At 46.9% G+C, this 24,927-nt stretch overlaps 1 protein-coding gene across 5 annotated transcripts in view; it reads right to left on the reverse strand.

The window, feature by feature from the left end:
- Window positions 1-24,927, reverse strand: part of dpp6a (dipeptidyl-peptidase 6a) — a 196,014-nt gene that overhangs the window by 71,963 nt on the left and 99,124 nt on the right. Inside the window, exon 1 of one of the 5 annotated variants that reach the window (XM_076971240.1) lies at window positions 19,464-19,726. The exons of the other annotated variants lie outside the window; for them this stretch is intronic. Coding sequence (XP_076827355.1) covers window positions 19,464-19,520 — 57 coding nt within the window. The 5' untranslated portion in view covers window positions 19,521-19,726. Of the gene's footprint in view, window positions 1-19,463; window positions 19,727-24,927 lie in introns of those variants that run through there. 5 annotated transcript variants of the gene reach the window in all.

The raw sequence follows: 24,927 nt of genomic DNA on the forward strand, positions 1-24,927 counted from the left end.
TGGCCAAATCTAGTCTAGTTTCTTTTCTTGTCTCAACTCCTATCATATCTCAAACCCAAAGTCAGTCCTTGAGGGTGAATGCTTTGAAGGAGATAGAGTTTATATCTATGATCATACCGTTAACCAAGTGCTCAACTGTGGGTATATCTCCCAAGGGACCTACTATTAGGCTTGTACTGACCCAGGCTTTTACACAACTCAATAGGGTAGTTTTCTCAAATATGTGTTATTCCCCTGATTTCAGGTAGGGAACCTGTCCTAGCATTCAGGTTGCAACAGATTAAAATCTCTCTTTCTTTCTCTCTCTCTTTCCTTTTCTATTACCATTTCCTTTCTCCCTTTCTCTATCTCTGTCACTTTCCCCCTATTTTTCATTCTTGCCATCTTTCTTTCTCTTTCCATCTCTCATAATTTATTTTCTTTGCTGTCACGTTCACATTTCACCAATCTTTCTCACATACACAGCTGGTTCCGACTTTTCTGGGGCCCTAAGCAAAATTTTGCCCTCCTACCTGAACTCTCACAGCTTTTAGTATTGTTTTTTTTCTTATGATACAGTTGATGCGAGGGGGAGATGTGGGGGGCTTCCTTAATTTGCAGGGCTCTACACAGAGTGTGTCGTGAGCGTATAGGGCACGCCGGCCCTGCTCACACACCTTCTCTCTCCATTCTTCTCTGCTTACTCACCAACGTTGTGCAGATGAAGCAAGACCAGCTCTCCTAAAATCTGTGCACTACGTTTCCCAGAATTACAGAGCGCTGGGCAACAAATGGGGCAATAGAGACAGAATGTTGGCTTAGTCATAACCAGACAACATGAAGACCATAAAGTTTTGATGAAGGCCTCTCACACACACACACACACACACACACACACACACACGGATGACATCTTAGAACACCTGTTTGGTAGGCATTAGGTGCAGATAGTGGCCTGTTTTCTGTGTGTTCTGTCCCCGGTGCACTAGTCACAGCAGGAGGACGGCAGGGTAGGGGGCCGGTCAAATAAGCACCAGCTATTCCGTCTTATCAGCAAGGAACAGTGGGCAAATTAAAAAGAGAATGATGGAGAGGGAACCCTGAATCACATCAAGGCAGTGAAAGTGAGAGAGGAGGAGGAGAAGAGGAAGAGAGAGTGAGAGAGAAAGTGAGAAAGGCATTAAAGGGCCCGATCTAAACGAGGGGGCCGGATTATTACAGAGGAGGGTAGGATTGGCCGTTCGATCCATCGCCCAGCGCTGCATGTGCCCAGTGATCCCCTAATGAGTCCAGGCAGTGAAAGGAGCACTCCCGAACCTGCCCTATCTCTCAGTCCAAACACATTACCGCTCCCCTTCATTCACACTGCTAACTTCCATTAAAAGAGGAATGGATGCGAGATTGCTGCCCCATTTATGCGCTGGTGGCACATCTATCAGAAAGTGGCAGCACACGGTGGCTCTGGCCAATTACCCCCCCCCCCCCCCCCCCCCCCCCCCGAGCCTAATGCAGAAGGGTGTCTGGGCTGGGCGGCGGGGTACGATGGCATAAGGTGGCATTAGTAGGGACAGAGAGAGAGAGAGAGAGAGAGAGAGAGAGAGAGAGAGAGAGAGAGAGAGAGAGAGAGAGAGAGAGAGAGAGAGAGAGAGAGAACCTTCTATCAAACCCTATTAACTATTTAAAAACACAGCCTCTGACTAAACACTGCTAAAAATATTGTTTCAAACCGAAGTAAAAATAACGTTTTGGACAACTCAAGATAAATGAGAGTACTCTCAGGCCCTAAACAGAGAGTCTGGGTTAGTATTCCCCTGCTGTCAGAGACACAAAGCAGAGATCAGCCCAGAGCAGGTACGGGAGCAACACCTCGTCTGTACAGCAGGACAGTCACAGCGAGACCTGCACAAGAAGGACATGTGTGCTCACTACACGAGACATCTTCACATTAAAATGACAACATTCTACTCTACAATTCATGAACATGAACCAAGATTAAAGATGACAAATCTTTCTCAGGACTGAGTGCACAACAACACTTGCTGTCTCTGCCTCACAGACAAGCCATCCATTCTTATGTCCCTTATTCAGGTAATTACACCACCCTCTACACACAAACATCTTCATGTTATTAAAATTGTTACTCTGTTTACTTATTATTATTATTATTATTATTAGTGTTGTTATGATCATTATAGTAGTTGTTGTTGTTGCTGTAGATTTTATTAATGAAGCTGTAATTACCCCTCTTGGATATGTTAACTTGTAATGCATTTACTGAATCTGTATTACCACTGCTTTGGCAATATTGTGACAAATACAATAATTCCAGTAAAGACATCTTGACCTGGGCTGGGAAAGACATAGAGAGTGGGACAGAAATAGTGTAATCATCTTCTGAATGTGTATTGGACTCTGCACAGTCATTCCAATGAAGCCACCCTGACTTGAGCAGGGAGGTGGTAGCTGTTATTAGCATTACTGGGGCTGTTTAAAAGTCCTGATGACTCATGTTTTGTCAAACATATGTAAGTAGTGAGGCCAGTAAAGTGTACACATGGTGCTAAACACCGAACAGAATACAAAGATGGGGGGGGGGGGGGGGGGGGGGGGGGGGGGGGTGAGAGAGGGAGGGGGACAGCATAAAAAGTCAGTTTCAGATGTCTCTTAATGGCTAAGGTATGTAGGGCTGGGTTGGGAGGGGTGGGGCTGTGACGGTGGGGCGGAGCTGTGAGGGCGGGGCTTGGTGGGGTGGGGCTGTGAGGGTGTGAAGCAGGATGAGGCTGGTCTGTGAGGGCAGGGTGGGGCTGGGCTGGGTTTGGTAGGACATTTAGAGCATTGTGCCTCTGTCAGCAGCTCCAGATTGCTTTGTGACTCTGGGCTAGAGGGATATATTGGACATATTGGATTAGGGTCTCCTTCAAGCCTGGCCTCCCTCTCCTCTCTCCTCCTAGTTTGGCTCTGAGTGGAGGTGAGGGAGCATAGGCTTCCAGCCAGACCAAGGAGCACGACTCAGACGCTATTTCTCCCAGGTTGGCACTCCACAGCACACCCCTTAGCTGCCCCGCCTCATATCTCTCTCACACACACACACACGCACACACATACACACACAGATTCTTTGATCTGATTTAGGGGCTGCCCAGAACAGCGTCGGGTCAACGGACTGGTCCGCTTTCCTGCTGCTCTCCCCAGTGAAGCCAATCACATCAGAGGACGACCAGCACGGAGACTCTGCAGTGTGCAGGTAACATGGTAGATATCCTGCTCTGCTCTCCACGTAGCCTCTGAGAGTATGTGTATGGAGTCAGGCTGACAGGAGTGAGTGCAGACTGGCAGCTGTTTGAGGGATTGGTACGTTCACGTCACCCACTGAGCTCTGGTCAAGAAGCTTCTCCAAATAAGATCTAAGTCCTGGCTGCTACAAGCAAACAGTTCTGTTTTTATACTCCCCTGCAGGGCTTCTAAATAGACTGTGAAGATGGAACTCCACAGGTTGTATTGTGCAGTGAGATCAAAGCTATGTGTGGGCGTGTCCTGCTTGGTGGGCGGGGCTAGGCTTTAGATGAGGTGGGCTCGGCCACAGGCAGAACACGGCCGTGATCTCTTAGCAAAGGCAGGCGAACGAAATGAGAGCCAGTAGAGCGAACAGCGATTCACACAGAGGGAAAAAAAACGATAGAAAGCAGAAGTGAGCAGGCAAGCAATGAAATCAAAGTTAATGAAGCAGGAACAAAAGTTGAACGTTTTTTTTTAAAGAACCAGGAAACACGGCGAGGGCTAGGCTAAGCAGGCTAACGCACAGAGTGGCCCGGGGGGGGGACCTGTCGATTTAAACGTCTTGTGGGAAATTAGTGACAAGAGAAATGAGGGAGGGTAGTCAGTATTCGGGGAAAGGGGAACAGTGATGTGTGTGAATGTGCGTTCTGTGTGTGTGTGTGTGTGTGTGTGTGTGTGTGTGTGAAGATCTGAAGCAGGGATCGGTACAGGTCTGGGTATGTATGTGAACACCTCCCTGTGATGGGTTGGGCGTCAACCGGGATATGACAGCAGCCATATGTCTTGTGACACCTCTGCCGCTCAGCTGACGGAGGAGAGAAAAACTCCTCCTATAAAAGACCCAAACGCAGCTATTGATTTCACATCTGCAGGGTGAGCCATTAGAACCTTCAGTTTACAGTAAAAATGAATTAGTAAAACCTTGTTTAGTGTGTAAGGGCTGGAGAGTGAAGACAAGGACGTCGGAGAGGAAGAAATCAGGCCTGAGTCCGGTCAGCACCGTAGGTACGGAACAGCTTTTAGTCACAGACACAAGTCTTCCATCTGATTGGGTGGAAATCAATTCTGCCGTGACTATGGCGACCTTGACGTAGCAGGGAGGGAAGATTAGCTGCTGTTCCAGGAGCAGGTGGGACTGGGTGGTGGAGCGGGACACACTGCGTGCCTGCATTACCCGCACGTCTCCATAACACAGCGCTAGCTGTGGCCCCAGCAACACTTTGCAGAGTTCATATTGCAAATGACTTTTTGTGGATGGCTGAGGTGACAGGTAATCACAGTTACTGGTGCTACAGCATACACCCACGGACTCACCTCAGCATGCTCGCATTACACACACACGCGCACGCACACACACACACACACACGAGCGTGCGCGCACACACACACACTGCAGGGTGAGAGAAAGGACTACTGCATCTCAATCAGGTTTGCCAAGAAACCTTCTCAACATACTGTCAAGACTGCCAACAAATGGGAAGAACTGCTTGTGTGTGTGTGTGTGTGTGTGTGTGTGTGTGTGTGTGTGTGTGTGTGTGTGTGTGTGTGTGTGTGTGTGTAAAAGGGATACACATGTGGCTTCTGAGACATATCAACTTGGGGGAGAGGGAGAAAGAGACAAAAGTGATAGAGACAGACAAAGTGAAATAATAAGAGAGAGACCTTGAAATAATGAGATTGAGAAATGAGATGAGAGTGAGATAATCAGCGCATGCCAGCATGTAGCAGAAGCACCAGACGATGTTATGCTGAGGGTAAATGCACTTGCTCTTGTGATTGAGGCTGGTTTACACTTCTGTGAAGGTCCATGTGAACGTGGGAGTCATGGTTAAGTGCAATTCGCAAACTCCCTGATGTGCACGCCCCAAAAAACTCACGCCCTGATGTGCACGCCTCCAAAATCTCACACCTGATGTGCACGCCCCAAAAACCTCACGCCTGATGTGCACGCCCCAAAAACCTCACGCCCTGACGTGCATGTCCCTAAAATCTCATGCCTTGTTGTGCATGGACCCAAAATCAAACTCCCTGCCGTGCAGACCCAGCGGAGCTGTGTGTCAGGCAAACAGTGATTGGCTGTGCAGTAGTTCTGGTCCCAGACCATAAGACTCAAACAGCACTAGCACTAAAACAAAATTAGACCAGCTGTCGGAAGATGTATGGTAATACACACATTCATATGATACATCCTGGGACTCTTAGAGAGGACACACCTTGGTCAAAGATACTACCCACTACCCAAAGATGTTCGCTGACACAGAGAGAGAGAGTGAGTGGGAGGCCAAGACACACATCCTGTCAGCATGGCCCACATTTGCTTCAATTACAAAATGATTCTACAGGAAAGTGAGTGGCGGCATCTCCTGTGAGTTGTAGAAGGCTGTAATGAGGAAGAGCTGCGCGTGTCTGCGGAGAGAAGAGGGCATTCATCACACACGCAGTAGCCTATGTGGCATTTTGTCACAGCCTGAGGGACAAGCAGTGAGGGAAAAGATCAACGTATGAAAAACGATCCCACAACCCACTCCTGCCTGGTTAAATAATATCACTCATTAATAATTCTCAAAATAACAGTCTCTAGTTCGCCTCCCCCTCTGCTGTCACTGGTGTTTACATTATTAGCTTTGTCAGTAATGTAACTTGTAACTTTAATGCCAATAAAGCACTATTGAAAGGAACAGAACTGTGCTACTGATTTATGTTATTACCACCTTCTCTAGGCCTTGTACCAGCAGTGAGTGTTATCCAGTGGCGTGTCCCCTCAGCATGACACCCTACATCCTCAGGCTCTGGCAAAATATAATGAGAAACAAAAAGCAACCCAAGGTGTACAACTACATGACACAGGAGACGGTCACATGACACAGAAAGCAGTCACATGACACAGATGATAATCACATGACACAGGAGACTGACATGACACAGAAGGTAGTTACATGACTCATTCATTTTGAACACCCAACAAAAGTTCTCCTCAGGGAAGGGCCCCCCTCAAAAGCACAATCTTCAGTTCCATCCCCTGGCAGCAGAAGCCAAATATAGCCCCTGCTGCCTCGTCCTCCTGGCTGGTTATTTGGTCATAATTGAGGGTTTATTGATTTCCAGGCTGTTGTCATGGCTGAGATGACCTTTTGTTTGAGAGTAATTGCTCCATTAGAGGCTTTATGGGGGGTGGGGTGCGGTGTGGTCTTGCCGTTATCTTTTCCGTTAGAATAACGGCCAGGAATGAGCTGACCCTCCACTTGATATATAGAAGCTCGCTGCACCTGCATGTAAACCATACTGAAACCATCCAAGCAAATATGGAAAAAGACAGAGAGGGGAATTTGAGGGAGAGGGGCTGCGTGAGAGAGACATCATACATTTATGTGTGTGTGTGTGTGTGTGTGTGTGTGTGTGTGTGTGAGAGAGAGAGAGAGAGAGAGAGAGAGAGAGAGAGAGAGCGAGAGCGAGCAGAGAAAGACTAAATAAAGGAGAAGAGAGATTAGGAAGGAAGAGAATGACAGAGGAAGTGAGAAAGAAAGAAAGAAAGAAAGAAAGAAAGAAAGAAAGAAAGATGAAGAGTGTGAACGTGAGAGCTGATTCCTTTTGATGGCTTAAGTGTTGAAAAGCTTCCCCCCTACCCGACACCCCCAAGTATCCAAGTTCAAGGTGTGTGTGTACGCACGTGTGTTTGTGTGTGTGTGGTTAGTGGTGTGTTACAGAGCTCTAGCTCACACTGGTTTACAGCGAGCAGGAGGGCAGGGGGCAAGGATGTGTGGATAGAGATATATTCATTGCCTTGGCCACTTTCAGTCTGGCTTTCACAGCTTCTTACAGTCTTCCGGAGCCTTGTACAGTCTCCCACAGTCTCCCACAGTCTCACACAGTCTCCCACAGTCTCCCACAGCCTCCCACCACTTTGTACAGACTCCCACAGTTGATACAACTGTGCCTCAGTTGTAACAAATGGCTATTTGAGTTACTGTTGCCATTCTATCAGCTCGAAACAGTCTGGCCGTTCTCCTCTGACCTCTGGCATCAACGAGGCATTTGCGCCCACAGAACTGCCACACACTGGATATTTTCTCTTTTTCAGACCATTCTCTGTAAACCCTAGAGATGGTTTTACGTGAAACTCCCAGTAAATCAGCACTTTCTGAAATACTCAGACTAGCTCACCAGCAACCATGTCACGTTCAAAGTCACTTAAATCACCGTTCTTCCCCGATCTGATGCTCGGTTTGAACTGCAGCAGATCGTCTTGGCCATGTCTACATGCCTAAATGCGTTGAGTAAAGAATACACAATGAAATTGTGTGATGTGATCTTGCACACTCATCCGCAGGGTCTGAGACACGACCAGCACACAGGAAGACGTGAGAGATGCTGAGAGCTAATTTACATATTGCTGTCTTTTGCAGCGTCAGTGTCGCAGTGGCCAACATCGCAATATCGATCAGCAAAAGGCTGCGCAGTCCTAGAGGCCGTATGTGACAGACAGGCCAAGGTGAGGGTCCTCACAGCACCGCCCCATAGAGGAGCACTGGAGCGGGCGAGGAGGAGGAGGAGGAGGAAGAGGAGGAGTGTTTTAGCACCAGGAGGAGATGCAGAGACTGACCTGCCAGACTGCGGCAGCCTCCATTATTAAACATGGACTTGAAGCCAACTTCCTCCTCACACCAAGACATCGACCACTGTCGTGAGTGTGGCCCAGACGCACCGCCAAAATAAAAGCTTCACTCATAGAGAAGGTAGTTGAGAGAACGTGGGGAAATAAATAAGTAGATAAATACATTCATCATCAAGTCCACCTGCATGAAATATTACCGCCCGTGTTCAGGGGAGTGGATTCCGTGCTCTGCTGAAGAGAGTGTCGGTATCGACGGGTTGGAAAAATCAGAGCAAAAACATCCGAGTGAAGGAATGGACTACACCACAGGCCTGGTCTGCCATCACCAATCACTCGCACGTCACAGCAGCCACAGGGGAGAGAGATATGGATGTCATTAATGGCTCTTCACATGGGTACAAATATGAGTGATTGCAGTCTTCACTAGCCATTCATTATCATATCTAATTCATGAATATGAAAAGAGCACTTGAAAATTTGCATGTGACCGTGACACTGGCCCCTGTGACGGTGGGGACAGCAAGGCACATAAAAATAAAGCGCGAGATTGAGTATGATGAGCAGACCTCTGAAAGACTGGCAGACCCAGACCACTTCTCAGAGTCACGTCTCAGAAGAACACATTTACCATTAAACGCCCACAAAAAGGCAGGAGAAAGGTCTGATTTCAAGGGGTGACATTAGCTTTTAGTGTCCATAAGACTCTGAGTGTGTACCTGTGTCTGGGTGCAAAAGAGTGAGAAAGAGAGAGAGGCTGTGAGTGAAGACTGAGAGACAGACAGAGGGAGAGAGACAGACTGAGAGAGAGTGAGATAGAGAGACAGACTGAGAGAGAGAGTGAGAGAGAGAGACTCTGAGTGAACGTGAGAGGAGTAAAGAGAAGAAATGTGAGGGAGAAATAGTGGTAAATGAAATATGGCACTTTAAATGAGGAGAAGGAGGAAGCTCTCTAATCTGACCTGAGAGGGAGCATGAGGAAAGCATGAAGGATAGTGAGAAAAGCAGAGGACAGACAGAGAGAAAGACAGAGAGAAGTAGAGGAAGCACATGCATAACTGAGTGAGAGAGAGTATGTGTGAGAGTGAGTGAGAGAGTGTGCGGGAGAGTGTGAGACAGAGAGTGTGAGCGAGAGAGTGAGAGAGAGTGCATGACAGTGTGAGAGAGTGTGTAAGTGAGAGAGAGTGTGCATGAGAGTGAGAGAGAGTGAGTGAGAGAGTGTGTGTGTGTGAGAGTGTGAGAGAACAGGTAACAGAGTCAGACTGATGGTGAGAGCCCAACAGTGTTATACATACGAATGGGCTTCCAATCTGCAGCAATGCCCTAAATGACCCTCTCTGCAAAAAGCTTTAAAAATGAGCATATGTCTATAGTGAGACAAAGAATGGAGAGTTGATATAAACATGGAGATCATTTGTGGCAAGGGTTCTCCTAAAGCCTGCTTAAAACTGAGTCCCCCTCCAGCTCGCTCACTCACTAAACACACATACACACACACACACACACACACACACACACACACACACACACACACACACACACACACACACACACACACACACACACACACACACACACACACACACACACTGCCCCAAGCTAATTTACTCTTAATATTCTAAACACCTCTAAGCGTGGGGAGGTAAGAGAACACAGGACAAATTCTCAGTCAGACTCATTTTTCCATTCTGCACACACACAGCTGTATCCCTTTAGAGAGATTAGTTCAGCATCCTCACATAAACTTCGGCAAGGCATATCAAACCTTTCTGGCATACACAAAAGAATCAAATTACTTATTAAAACACAAAACCACAACACTCTAGGGAGGAGGGCCTTCAGTAAGGTTCTTTTCAGCCACAGCACACTGCAGTATCCACCCCACTACTCCACTTACACAACTCTTCCCACTCCACACAGTGTCCTTTAAAGCAAACATATCTGAACCAGATAAAACCCAGAGCATTAATTCCCTCCTCTCTCTTTGCTGAACCAGTGTAAGACAGGGACGTCCAGCGCCGGTCCCAGGGAGCTCCCTCCTAGAAAGAGTTCAGCTGCAGTGCACACGCCTCCAGTATTCAGACACCATTAATGGTCTTGATGAAGTGGTCCAGGTGTGTTGGATTATGGTTGGAAGTAAACTCCGCAGGGCTGCTGGTCTCCAGGGAGTTGGGCTCCCAGTACAAGCGCTCAGTCAGACACAGAAACACCAGGACTGTAGCTGTAGCAGTGTAGCAGTGTAGCAGCAGCTCTAATACACCCAACATGCTCCACTAGGACTGGAACTGTCTCTGGTGTTAGTTACACACACCACAGTGCAAACGCCAATAAGAAGCCCTAAATGGCATGCAAAGAACATGATAATACAGGTACAGTATGCAACATATGTTACTGGTTAATGGCAATGCAATATTAATACGAGTACAAACTCTCCTGGCCTGTCTAAGGAGACGAGGTCTGACATGTGCACGTATTTAATAAATTGTATTATGGTCAATTTAAGTGATGTTCATTTTAGTAGGGGTACATACAACCTCACTCGCTGGCTTCTCCGTCAACACTGTTATGTCCTTTTGGAGTGTTAGGGTTAGTGTTGGGGTGTTAATGTTACATGTTGGGTTGTTAGTGTTGGGGTTAGTGTTGGGGTGTTAATGTTACATGTTGGGTTGTTAGTGTTGGGGTTAGTGTTGGGGTGTTAATGTTACATGTTGGGTTGTTAGTGTTGGGGTTAGTGTCTGCATGTGGATCTCCTCCTCTCTCTTGCTCCAGCTCCTGTTATTCCACAAACCTCACACAGAACGTTTTACCTTCATTTTTATTTTTCTCCTCCGTAATCCAGATTTGTGTTGACAGAGTTGTGTGTGAATCTGTCTGGAATAATGGATTATCAACTGTGTTTTCCAAAGGATAAATAGCTTGCTCCGAGAGAAGTTTTTGTTCTGAAACGACGCTAGTTGCATGGACAAATGCCACGTAACAAACAGCACCCAACCAAGCCCAAACGCCACCCACCAAAACCCAAACAACACTCACCAAAACCTAAACACCACTCACCCAAACCCAAACACCACTCACCAAAACCCAAACACCACTCACCAAAACCCAAACTGGCTGTGGGTTTGACCCCAGTCAGAGGGTTTGATCTCAGTTAGGGGTAGATGCTTATGACTGCTGTCACCTAATCAATCTCCAGTATAAACAGAGCTCAGTCAGGCCCAGAACCGGGCAGGGCAGAAGCCTCTGTACTTCCACAGACGAACTATGTAGTCTCACTCGCACGCCGTCATTCTCCCGCGCTGTGATTTCAGCACTAAGCTGAAGCTGTCTGTGAAGCTGATCGTAAAAGAGTTCATTACCGCACGGGAGACACCATAAGAGAGAGAGGAGGGAGAGTGATAGAAGCCAAAAAAGAGGGAGAGAGACAGGGAAAGAGTCAGAGAGAGAGAGAGCAGAAGAGAGAAGGACGGAGAGAGAAGGGGAAGGTAACAGGAATCCAGACGGAGCTCAATTAGAGCCATTATTACTCATAACAAGACAAGCAAATCCCGTCCACAGCATCCTGTCAGTACTGTTCATCTATCTGCACAGTGGGAATTGCTAAAATTACTGATTACAAAAACACACATCTGAAATGCGACTGGTTCTAGATAAGCCTGTTTGAACACAAAATAAATGGCATTTGTTTCCTCCCACTAGATTTCTAACAGCAATGTATTTAGAGATTCAAATTGACACTCAAACACCATTTGAACTTGTTTATTTCAAACAGTGTTTGAAGTGACAGTTTTTGTTCATTTACGTTAACATAAAACCAACATAAAACCAAAAAGCTTTGCTCGTCTGAAACGTTTCCACAGTGATGTGTGATTTCCGCACGCATGGCATCCACGGAGCGTCGTAGTTAAGACTGAACTGACAGATGATCGCTTGCTTCCTCAGATAAGGAGCGTGGCATGAGGGAGTAGGTGGTTTGACACTGCTCTCCGCCTCCCAACGCGGGGGTGTGATGTGCTTTCAAGTTAGAGTTGTGGGTGGGGTCTAACCCAACACTGCACCACAGAGCTGGGTGGAGAATGTGGGTGGTGGAGGATGAGAGGTAATCTCCCCTCCTTCCCAGAATGCTGTGATCACCTGAAGGCTTGTTGGAATCCTGAGATTCACATTTCTTTTTTCTGAGATGATGTCGGCAGCAGGACTAACAGAGTTACTGGAGTGCTGGCAGAATGCCTCAATCTGCTGCCTCCCTGCAGACTCACACATCTGCTGCCTCTTCAAGACTGATACGACCTGAGCTGCCCTTCCCCTGGTAAAAACACAGAGATCAGAGACTCAGATCAACCCGAACACACATATCGACACCCTTCTTGCCTGAACACACACTCTACCTGAACACACTCCAGACTGACACACACTCCACCTGAACACACACTCCTGACTGACACACTCCACCTGAACACATACTCCAGACTGACACACACTCCACCTGAACACACACTCCTGACTGACACACTCCACCTGAACACATACTCCAGACTGACACACACTCCACCTGAACACACACTCCAGACTTCCACATACTCCACATGAACACAACCTCCACCTGAACACACATTTCAGGTTGACGCACACTTCACCTGAACACGCTCCAAGTTGACACACACTCTGCTTGAAAGAGAGAAGAAAGCACCAGCAGGGGCAGAGCTGTTATTTACCCACTCCTCTCAGAGGCACAGTAATTATTAACCCGGCCCATGAAATCTTCAGCAGCCATCTGCTTCTTGTCAGAGTACAGTCAGTCCTTCCTGCTGGCCTAGAAGCATGGGGGGGTATAGAGCAGCGGGAGAAAGCATGTCCTCTGAGAAGACCCCTCAGCTATTAAAAGATGGACACGTAATTAAAGCTGCAGGCGCAGGCTGAGATCTAGAATATGATCAATACGCCTCCTTCCCTCTCAGTTCTTGTGAGATTCCCAAAGGAGGAATTACACTTTTACAGCAGGAAAAAAAACTCTTTGGTACAAGAATCATTCTTGAGGATCTTTGCTGGCACAATGAAAGCAAATGAAACCTCCTACCAATAAATAAATAAATCATACACATTCATGGCGGAAATGAAATGACAATCTGGACAAAGCCAGAGCTCGTTTAAACGCACGCTACACTATGTGTAATTATATGGCTTATCGTGGAGGGAGGAGCATGCAGACACCATGGCTTATGACACGGGATGGAGAAGATGGAGCGGGGGGAGAGGACACAACAGTCTCAGAGTTTCAGTGACGGAGTCGGAGGGAGGTGGGGGCACAGCGTTAACACCACAGATGCACAGCTGTAACACCACCAGGTCAATAAACCCAGACGAGGAGGGTGTGTTTGGGCCCACACATGCATCCATGAATAAATGCGCATGCACACACACATACACATACGTACCAGATATTTTAAAATCACCCGTACATATACCAGATATAAATTCTTTATGTAACTACCAACAAGTATAAGTTTTCTAAGCGAATCTCTAAACCTAACATTAACTTAAATAATAATTAAATAGCATTAATTTCAAAATAAAACATGTAGCATGTCCTGACCATGATGTCTGTTTTGACAAGATTTTTGTTCACACAAAAACTCCTCTCTCTCTCTCTCTCTCTCTCTCTCATACACACTGGTATACAGATGAAGAGATGGACTGTTGAGGTTCTCAGATCTCTGCTTGTCTGGTTCACACACATTCACTAAATGTGTGTGAACCAGCCTCCTGCTCCCACCAGCACAGCTCCCCACTCAAGCACCAGCACACCTGTCTGAGGGCCTTTCTTCTAGAAACTCAAGGCTGTCAGAAAGTGATATATCAGCAAGAATATTGATGTTCCTAACAACAGAAGCACATGAAGGATATAAAACCTGCAGAAAAACTTGGCCTTCTTTATGGTGTCCTTCTCTTAATGAAACGGCTCAGTGAGACAGGGTTGGAACATGATGGGGTTTCAGCAAACACCCACACTCTTCACATAATACACCACCAGCGCTTACAACATACAGATATGACATGCTGGCCTCACAAAGTATTAGAGACAGCAGAACATGGTGATGTTTTATAGGCTTGCAGGAGAATACAATAAGACAAGATGATTACAAGGAAAGAGGGAGGTAGAGGATTGATGGAATCATGGATTGATGAGTTCAAAGATCTATATATGTCTGTACAACTCCCCCTTGAGGTGACGTGTGATAGGGCAGCCAAACAAACCGATAAACAAAGAATTGGCAAATTTCAAAGTGCAGAGAGTTCATCTGCTCTGCATGAGCTCAGCTGTGACCCAGGGAGGAAGAGGAGAAGAGGGAGGAGAGGGAGACCACTAACGAACTCCAAGAAAGAGACAAAATGTAGCACAGATATGGAGAGAGAGAGAGAGAGAGAGAGAGAGAGAGAGAGAGAGGAGAAAGAGAAACAGTTGTCACTGCAAATCATCAAGGCTGACAGAATTCATCATCCTCATAACTGCCTGGCAACCACAGACAGGCAAACAAAAAGAGACACAGACAGACCGAAATAGAGAGAGACATAGAAAGAGTACAATGAACCACCCTAACCAAATGTCCCACACCCCTGTCTAACAGCTACAGGTTTCGGGGCAGAGAGAAGAACCACAATGGGAAGGCACAGTTCAACATCAAAGGCTCTACTGATCATAACCGGACTGGGACAGAACAAGCCCTCAGTACACCGTTCAGAACGCTGGTTGCTGGTCACCTGTGCCGCAGCGCTGTGTCACCGAGACACCCCGAGATACAGGAGGGGGAAGCCCCTGTTCACGGCACAGAGAGAGAGGTCAGACCAGCTGGGTCTCGGAACACGCTGCAGCAGGGCCCATTTAAGGGCCGCGCCACGGGGGGGACGACAGGTTCGCGCACACAGAGAATTTCTGACATTTCCGACTACAGGAAGCATGCAGTTTGGGAGCGTGTGAGATGAAGTGTGAGAGCTATATGGTCCCGTGTACAAGTATATAAGGAAACCAGTGTTGCAGTGACATGAGTGTTGATGCTAAATCACACCTCAGGAGTGAGCTGGTGGAGAAAGGTACTGAAAGAGAAAGAGAGAGAGAGAGAGGGAGAGAGAGAGAGGGGAATGAGCAGAACAGAAGAGGGAAGAGACATAAAAGTCAAGTGAGAAAACAAGAGAAGAAGTAAGGAAAAGAAAGAACAAGACCAAGACGAGACAGAGTGACATGAGTGCAGAGTGACACAAGCACATAAGCTCTGTGTGTGTGTGTGTGTGTGTGTGTGTGTGTGTGTGTATCACACCGTCTGCCAGCTCCAGTGCCTCCCTGCCCCCCAGCCTCAGCACTCCCGCCATCATAACAGACTCACACCCAATTTACACCGAGAGCGTGAGACAAGCCAGAACAGCGTGTGGGCCTCACGGCTATTTTTGGCCTTTCCAAAACCAAGCCAGGCCTAATTAATGGCAGGAGAAGAGGCAGTTCTGATTCGTAACATATTTGTCATGCCAATATTTCTGTTCTCTGAAGTTCAGTCATCCAATTAGTCCCCCAAGAGGGAAGTCAACATATAGAGATAAATGAAGTCAAAACGAATCTACTGCTCGTTAGCTTAACGATCTGCACACTGAACTGATGGATTGATTGTAATTTCCACCACTCCCATGGCATTGATCTTCCAGGACAGAGAATGCACTACCCTGCAGAGGCTGAAGCGTCACCCTCACAGGTCACCTCCAACCCTGCAACAGCACCTCCAAAAATGTGCCAAACACTTCAGAAACACGTGAACACCCAAGCCAGGCACGGCAAACTTGGGTGACATGGCATCAGGGTTGGGACCTCCCTGAAAAAGCAAGATCACACTGAAGCAATCTTGATTTACACTCTGAGTTGATCTAAATGAATTTGAATCATGTGAATCAAATGGTGCAGACAGGTTGTACCAACCATGCTGCCATTCTCCACCACACATAACCCGTGCTCTCAGCCTCAGACATACACCCACTACCCCTGGCCAAGCACACTAGACATGTCCTCTGAACTACAGACACAAGTCTGCAATTTGAGATAATGTACTGCTGTACAAGGCAATGCCTCTCTGTCTCTCTCTCTCTTTCTCTCACTCACACACACACACACACACACACACACACACACACACACACACACACACACACACACACACACACACACACAAACACAAAACTCCTCATGCCTTCACCCTTCCGTACACATCAAAACCACCCCTTTAAGTCTATACATTAATTTGAGAACAGTTCTGTAATTACCTGTCTTGATAAAATATCACATTAGTGGTATGATATGCAGTTATTATGCCTCAGAGATCATTAGACTACAAACTGTCTGACAACATTTAAGATAAATAGTATCTTAGGGTTTGCAAGTTAAAATATACTGTTATTGGAACTAAGGTGACTGAATTGCATCATGTTTACTGAAACAAAACAGCTCCAAACAAAACAAAATGGTCTTTAAATCAAATTGTTTCAGCCACTGAGTCATAACGGGTACTGGAACAGATTCACACTGAAACCATTTGCCCCTCAAAGAGTGTTGGACCTTTTAAAAACACACTGGCCTCTCATTTCACACTGCAGAAGAAGAGCTGTACCAGCACGCTGCTAAAACAAGATGACCACAGCCTGCCTGCCATGTGCATGCTCTACCTGGGGAAGGGTTTGACCCATGGAGTGTTCCCTGCACAAAATCTTTTCTGTCAGACTCTACAATCAGAAGATAACGATGCTCATAAAGTTTCTGTTTTTGTCCAATCTGATCAGGGGCTCTAATTACCAGCACGATCACTGCAGAAACTCAGTGGAGAGGAGGGCAAACTGTGGGCTTAGCTAGAGCGATTCACTTAGTAGCACACACACACACACACACACACACACACACACACACACACACACACACACACACACACACACACACACACACACACACAAGCCCTCACCTCCCTCTGTGCCTGAATCCTCCCTCCCCTTGCATTCAAGCAACTCTCACTGCTTTCTCAGAGCAGGTCATAAAAGAAATTCCTCAAAGATCTAGAAAAATCCCCCTGCCATCTGGAACTGACAGCCCATTATAATCATATTTCTGCCTCCCGTTCCCACAGACCACTGACAGCTGGAATTTGTCTTGTGACTGATGGTGATTTTGCAGGTTTATGAATTTAGGAAACAAATTATAGTGAATTTCTATCTTCAAAAAAAAAAAAAAAAAACAATCTGCGTGCATGCACACACACACACACAGCTAAGCGAGAGGCCAACACATAGTTGTTATAAAGCTTCTATGCTGAGTGTGCATGTATGATTGAATGGATTGATGTCACGCACAATGGCTGTTCATAGTTTGCAACGTGTGATGTATAGTTTTATACTGTCTAATGGTTTAATGGTTGCACAGTATCATACTGTCACATGTACTGAGTACATACTATTAGACTGTTATACCTACTGGCCTGTATGTGTCTGACATCCAATGTGATCGTGTGGTCTGATACCACAATACATCGTGTGTCCAGATGCAGTGTCAATGCATGTCCATGTGTGGTGTGTGAGTTCGTGTGTGTGTGTGTGTGTGTTTTCCTGTGAGTGTTTGTGTGTGTGTGGACGTGTTGAGTCGGTCTCTCCGCGGCTCCTCTGGTCACCCACTGAGGCTCTAGATCAGCATGCTCACCCACACCATGCTGGATAATTGGATCTGCTTTTCCAGCAACACACAGACACAGGGTTTGTTTTTCTGTCCTCGTGTGTGTGTGCACAAGGTTTTATCTTCATGCAGAATATATGCAATGCTTGACCATGCCAGAAGAAGTGTCTGTAGATGTGTGTGTATGAGTACTCACAATACTGCGAAATCTCCAAGACCACTGAACTCAAGACTCAAAAGCAACAGCCATTATGTTCAAAGGGAAGGCCGCAACCACGCGTGTGTGTGTGTGAGAGAGATGATGACTTGCTCTGTCTTTCCCGCAGTGAATGATGGAGGAGAGGATGCAGACCCTGCAGGAAGCTGGCATCACCCTACCTCTAACCTTCTCTGTCAGCTCTGAGGGGCTGGCACCAACACGCCCGTTCATAGACACACACACACACACACACACACACACACACACACACACACACACACACACACACACACACACACACACACACACACACACACACACACACACACACACACACACACACACACACACACACACAACACACACACTTACAGCTTCCCGCCCAACAAGAAGCTAAGCTTTCCTCTTATAACCTCTACTTCTCCCTGCCTGGCTGGAAGCCCGATCACACTCTGATGCTGTTTTCACCTTGCTACTGAACTGTACACCTATACTATCAATCCCAGCTCCACGGGGACTGGCAACCTCCCCACACCCCCTAAGACTCGGCAGAGTGAGGCTTATCGGTTATCGGAATTTTGTACAGCTCGACACTGTGAAAACAGGTGAAGTTAGAATGAAAGAAACTATGGACAGAGGCATCGCCCAAATCTCTGGCTTGCTTGTCTCCTTGTGTTACTGTCCACGCCTACTGGATTGCTGCCGACTGTGCATCTCCACTGTGCTGTTCGCACGCCTCCCTCCCTCCCTCCATCCCTCACTACCTCCCTCCCTCCCTCACTACCTCCCTCCCTCGCTCACTACCTCCCTCCCTCGCTCACTACCTCCCTTCCTCTGCCCGAGCTCCTGCTCAGAGGGGCTCTCTCTCTTTCCTGCTCCAGGAGCCTGAATCATTACCCTGTTGCCTTGTAACTCACCTCTGCTGTGCATATCTGCTCCATGCTGCTTCTGGCCTGGATCTTGTGCATCGCAATTCATGCTACAGCTACAGCAGTGTGAACATGTCCACACTGGGTTAACTACCTGTACGTAGACATGGGGACGGCAAGTACTGACCCTAGCGTTTCACTGAGACCGCACAGATTTAGATAAACCTTAGTTCTTAGTTTAGGTGGGTTATTTAAATGTAAAGAATATGGGTCTGAAGATGAATTTGATGTATATTACATGACCTCCTTTTCATCATCTTTGCAAAAGATATGGAGTTGTTTTGATTTATAAAACTGCATTATTTGCTCAGGTAAGTGGTACTATATATTCTATTTTTATATATGGCGATTTCGTATTAACAGGGGTGTTCATAAACACTTCAGTACTTTGCTGCACGGAGCTCATGAAATGCTAAGACCAAAGTGGTTGGTAAGCTAATTGCACGAGGTGAAGTACCCATTATTAATCAATGGCTTCATGCGCATGCATGCAAGTTCTTAAGTGAGGAATTAAAGATGTCATTCCGCGACGCGTCAGGTAGAAGAGCCTAATGAACACTGGAAGGCTGGTTGTTCTTGCCAATTGATTAGAGAATCTCCAAACGATCGAACTTTTACCTTAAGACATCATTAAAACCTCTTAGCAACGTGATGTCATAACCTAGATGTTACTGAACAGAAAACATACATCTTAAATAGTTAAGAACCAGCATTCATGCATAATTGCATATTATTGCAAATGCGCAAACGGAGACGAGCACAATGATGGATTGGCCACTCTACCTGATCTTGCTGCTGCGCTGCCTTCGCCGGCGCGTTTGATTCCTTTGCTGTAGTCATTATTACCTACACTGCACGAATACCGCGTCGGCTCAAATAGGCGACAAGCTTTTCAGCCCGAGCGAAGTGCTACTACTACTGTTCTAACGGAGAGAGCACATGACTCGGTCCAGCTGAAAGGAACCGGCTGCGTCAAAATCCGAGTAAGCAGCGAGACTTAGTCGTGAGAAGGAGCGCTCACTCTTTCTGAATCAGAGAATATGTTGCGCGCGCGTGTGTGTGAGAGAGAGAGAGAGAGAAATAGAGAGAGAGAGAGAGAGAGAGAGAGAGAGAGAGAGAGAGAGAGAGAGAGAGAGAGAGAGAGCGTGACAGAAACACTGTCACTGCAATCGTCAGCGCAAACCCATAACTGCCTGGCAACCACCTCAGGCGGCCGGTACATTTGCGCGCGTCCGCCGCCTCGTTCCACCTCCGTCACCGAACCCACACAGAAGCGTTCAGAGGGTACACACTCGTCACAAGTGATCTTGTTCGGGTTCGTTCAGGGTGTGGTGACTCCTCAGTTAAGTTAGTTTTAATTGTTTGAGAGCCTTCACTGTACGGTTACCCGTTGTGTTAAAAGCTGTGCGTTAATTGCATTATACCACACGGTATGGCACACGGCCACAGCCAATAACTGTTCCTATTAAAGCCCTCTTGGAGTCATCATGGCCTTGTGGCCGACACACCGGGTTGTACACAGTACAACCACGAACCAGAACTTCCAACTTCAAAATTAGGAAATTTTGGAAGGTCTCCCTCACACAAAAGACAACTTATATGAGCTATCTACGTAATTCCGAAAACAAATATAGCTTCAGAGTAATAAAACAAATGATGTATAAGTATATATTAGGGTTATGACAAACACAAACGGTGAATAAAATAAAACGGTGTGAGTAAAAAACGCGCTGCAGTCAGTAACCCACCTCTGATTATAAATACTCTAAATTACTCAGGAGCAATTCAGAGGAAAGGAAATGCACTTCCCGTCGCAGAGTAAAGTCGAGTGACACGATAACACAATAGCACTACAGTGTGATACATCACAAAGTGCAAATGAAAAATGATTTTATAAAATCATATTTGCATGTCATTTCTTTGCTATTATTAATGCTATTCCAAGGACTGTTCTAATATTGCTGGCTATCTTATTTCGGATACTGTGAGTTATTAATACAGAAACATATTCAATTAGGCTCCGGGCATCTCAAGGATAAGTTTTTTTTTATTACGTTTTTAGGTTACTCTTACAATACAGCAGTCTAAATGTTAATTAATACACTGTTAACATATCCATTCACACGTTTCTGCTGTTATTTTAACAGGCGTGGCTGGTTGCTTTAATTAAGGCCATGATTTTTTCACCCTGCAAATTATTCTGCAATTCCCAGACGTGCGACCACCCGGGCTACAGTCACGTGACTTCAGCCCGCTACATCGTGGCAGTTGGAACTAGGTGTCCTTCAGACACCGAGCCCTCGTTTTAGCACGCCTGCCTCGTTAGACATGCGCGGCAAATTACATCCTTGAGAAACCCGTGTCTGCTCCACCTTCGCGCGCTTCGGCCACGAGCGCAACGTGCTTCAGCGCGGCGCTGAGGAGCGCGGGGGTGCCGCGTGGCCACGCCGAGCGCGCAAATCCAACGGCATGTCCGTCACTGTTAAGACGGTCCATGCACCGACTGAATAAGTGTTTTGCTAGCGGGGGGAAATCACATAGCGTTACAATTAATATGCGTCAATCAGAAACGTTTAGAGAAAAGGGGAACGCACACGGAGTTAAAATTATGTCAAAAGTACAAAATATGCATCAATATCAAAAGATTACGTGTCAAGGGTATAAATATTCAAGGAATATTTTTTGTCTGCTACAATTTACCTTTTAAAGTCCATCGTGTATCCATCGTGCTATTTCAGATTTGATTATTTGTTTTTACACAGTGAGGCTTTTTACATGCATATTAATTTTTCCATTTATTAATTAGCTTCTGTAATTAGTATGAGAGAAGAGCAAACGCCTTCCTCCAAAAACAAACACACGCTGGCGCACACACACGCTGGGGCACACACAAAGAGAGGGGGGGGGGGTGCTACAGCACAGAAGTTTTCATAACATCTGAACTTGTCAATACAGGAAGTCTCCCAGCGCCTTGGCTGGTAGTGCATGTTGGAGATCTCCACTCCACAAGGGAGACCTTGTGTGGATCCATCCCACCACCGGCTGCGGGTGCCTGGGTGAAGATCATGGCCACCCGGCCCGACTCTCCCGGCCTCACGCTGGACCCTGCTGCTCTGTGGCGGTCTTCTGCGTAGCAGACTGCTGACACTATGACTGCTGACAGATGACTGGTCATAAAATGCAGGGTGACCTTTGGTGACGCCTCCGTTTAAACCCCCATCATGCAGAAGGTCACATATGAGCTGAGTGACAACCCAGGATGAGGAGCACAGGTCTTCCACAGGCTAATTACACGGTTTCCCATGTGAAGGCCACTGCCACAACAGAAGACCTGCATTCACTAAACAGCGGATTAAACAGCCGGCCAGAAAAATACCAATATTGATTATAGTGGTACTTGCAGTCTGTGGATGGCTGCAATTACGTAACGTGATCATCAGTGTCAGGATAAAAAAAAACACCTCAGATGAATCACCTTCACCTTTTTTCAAGTCCCACCCATAGTCGTGTTCAAACCTTTCAGAGGAAGCTTCTGAACAGATCATGGAATCAGGTGAACGCGTTTGGAGGTGCGCTCTGATGAATTCACACCGCCTCCAGCAAGCTCATGTTTCAGGGCCAGCGATGGCCACTCAACATGGCTGGTGTTCTCCTGCCACTTCAGCCCACAGTGAGAGCAACCACAGCCAGACAGTGACCAAACAGCCGGTCAATTACACGGCGCCCAGGGGATAACCGCTCTCGTCTTGAACTGCGATGTCATTTAAGCGCGCCGTTCGTGTCAGAAAAGAGAGCTAATGATTTAGACCATGAGAGATTCAAAATAACCCGTGTGCTTATTCCCTTGTGTGGGCTTGTGGGGAGGAGCGTGAGCAGGATGAGCGGTAATCCCCCCGTTCTTCGCCTGAGATGAGCCCTCATTCCTTTGCTCTCCATCAGAGGAATTTAATTGAGATTTGTAAAGATGCAGCACTTCTCAATCCCTGTACTAACAGCAGCGGACCACCCACCATTCCAGAATAAAATCAAAGCTGCTGTTGACTCAAATCCCAGTGTGAAGACCGTGCTTCTTCACACAGCCCCATCACGGACCGTGTGGACTCACATATGTGTGGTAGGGGGTTAAAACAATGTATAAAATTGCACTCCAAACCAAGTTCCATATCTTATACACAATATACCAAAATCTCATTCCAAATCATGCTCCAAACCTCATTCTACTCTGGTCTTAGAGAAAGCTGCACACTTAAACGGGTTACTAAAGCAATTGCTCACAATTACATTAATATCAAAGTCTACAGCTAGACAAAACTTGGATTACCCATGGGGTCGTGTGGCTGTGAACTGCCTTCCAAACATACGACTGACCTTGTTTAGTCAGCCACCATGTCAGCCCCAATCCCCTTTGAACCCATTAACAGAACAGCATGCTCTCTGAGAAAACTAACGTCAAATCAATCGTCTCTGCAGGAATAAAACCACTCCCTCAGCAATGTTAGCTTCAGAAGCTATAAGAGCCATATTCCCTTACTGGGCTGTGGTGGTCCTCAGGAAGGTGGAATTAATCTAGTAACACAAATTTACAGTGAATTGTACTTGTTCCTCAGTGGAGGAATGGTTGTAGCTGTCTCGACTGCAATCGCCAAAGGCCCCATATAACCACCGCCCATCTCACTACCTGTCTCTCTCACTTTCCTTCTTCTCTTGCGTTTCCTCTTTCCTTTTGTGTTTTGCAAACTGAGGCAGAGGTGAGAAGCGTTTATCCGAAGCCCCTTTATGAGTCATGTGGCATCCTGCAGCACCTTCATACCACCTTGCATCAACACCCACCCACGTAAGAGGAGTGCTGTAATGGTGTGTGTGTGTGTGTGTGTGGTGGGGTGTGATTTGTGTGTGTGAAAGCCCAGTATTCCATAGGCCAGTGAGTGAGAGGTGTAGCAGATGCTGGTGGAGGGGAGGATATCAGTCCTGTGAGCATCAAGGCGTGAAATCACCGATGTGGGAGCTGTCGTGTCATCCAGAGCAGGGAACCTGTGGGTGTGTTTGTGCTCGCACGTGTTTGTGAGGTGAAACAGTCATTGTACACATGGTTGTGTGTGTGTGTGTGTGTGTGTGTGTGTGTGTGTGTGTGTGTGTGTGTGTGCGGGTGTGTTTCTGTGTGTTTGGCATAGTCTGCTGTGGATGCGTCTCCATTTCTTAGCGTGCATTCACGTGCCTGTTGTCTGCACGCTGTTGTTTCCACAGATGTGGAGATGTGCCATTGTGTGTGCTGTTTGTTTGGGATTAGTCCTCATCACCATACTGGGATCAGTCCCCATCACCATACTGGGATCAGTCCCCATCACCATACTGGGATCAGTCCCCATCACCATACTGGGATCAGTCCCCATCACCATACTGGGATCAGTCCCCATCACCATACTGGGATCAGTCCCCATCACCATACTAAGATCAGTCCCCATCACCATACTGGGATCAGTCCCCATCACCATACTGGGATCAGTCCCCATCACCATACTAAGATCAGTCCCCATCACCATACTGGGATCAGTCCCCATCACCATACTGGGATCAGTCCCCATCACCATACTGGGATCAGTCCCCATCACAATACTGGGATCAGTCCCCATCACAATACTGGGATCAGTCCCCATCACCATACTGGGATCAGTCCCCATCACCATACTGGGATCAGTCCCCATCACCATACTGGGATCAGTCCCCATCACCATACTGGGATCAGCCCCCATCACCATACTGGGATCAGTCCCCATCACCATACTGGGATCAGTCCCCATCACAATACTGGGATCAGTCCCCATCACCATACTGGCATCAGTTCCCATCACCATACTGGGATCAGTCCCCATCACCATACTGGGATCAGTCCCCATCTCTCCCTGGATACTCTTCCCCCCCAACCCAGTCATTAACACCCACTAACAGCATTCCTTGAATAAATGCTAATGGATCTACGACAAGTGCCTGTCTCTTCCACACCACACAGGTCTGATCAGACCCCCCACCCACCCACCCCCCGGATAGTCACTGCTTCATTAAAAAGATTGTTGTCATGACAACTAAGTGCATATGTTGTCTGACAGAGAGGGAGAGACGGAGGTGCATTTGTGCACAAGAAAATTGCTCATTCTGCTTGTTCTACTGAGTTGAGGTTACAGTCCATTTAACATAACTTCATCATGTGAAGCCAAACACGCCATCTACAACATACAAGTCTAGATTATTG

The sequence above is a fragment of the Brachyhypopomus gauderio genome, chromosome 13 (assembly GCF_052324685.1).
Source record: "Brachyhypopomus gauderio isolate BG-103 chromosome 13, BGAUD_0.2, whole genome shotgun sequence".
Taxonomy (NCBI): Eukaryota; Metazoa; Chordata; class Actinopteri; order Gymnotiformes; family Hypopomidae; genus Brachyhypopomus; species Brachyhypopomus gauderio.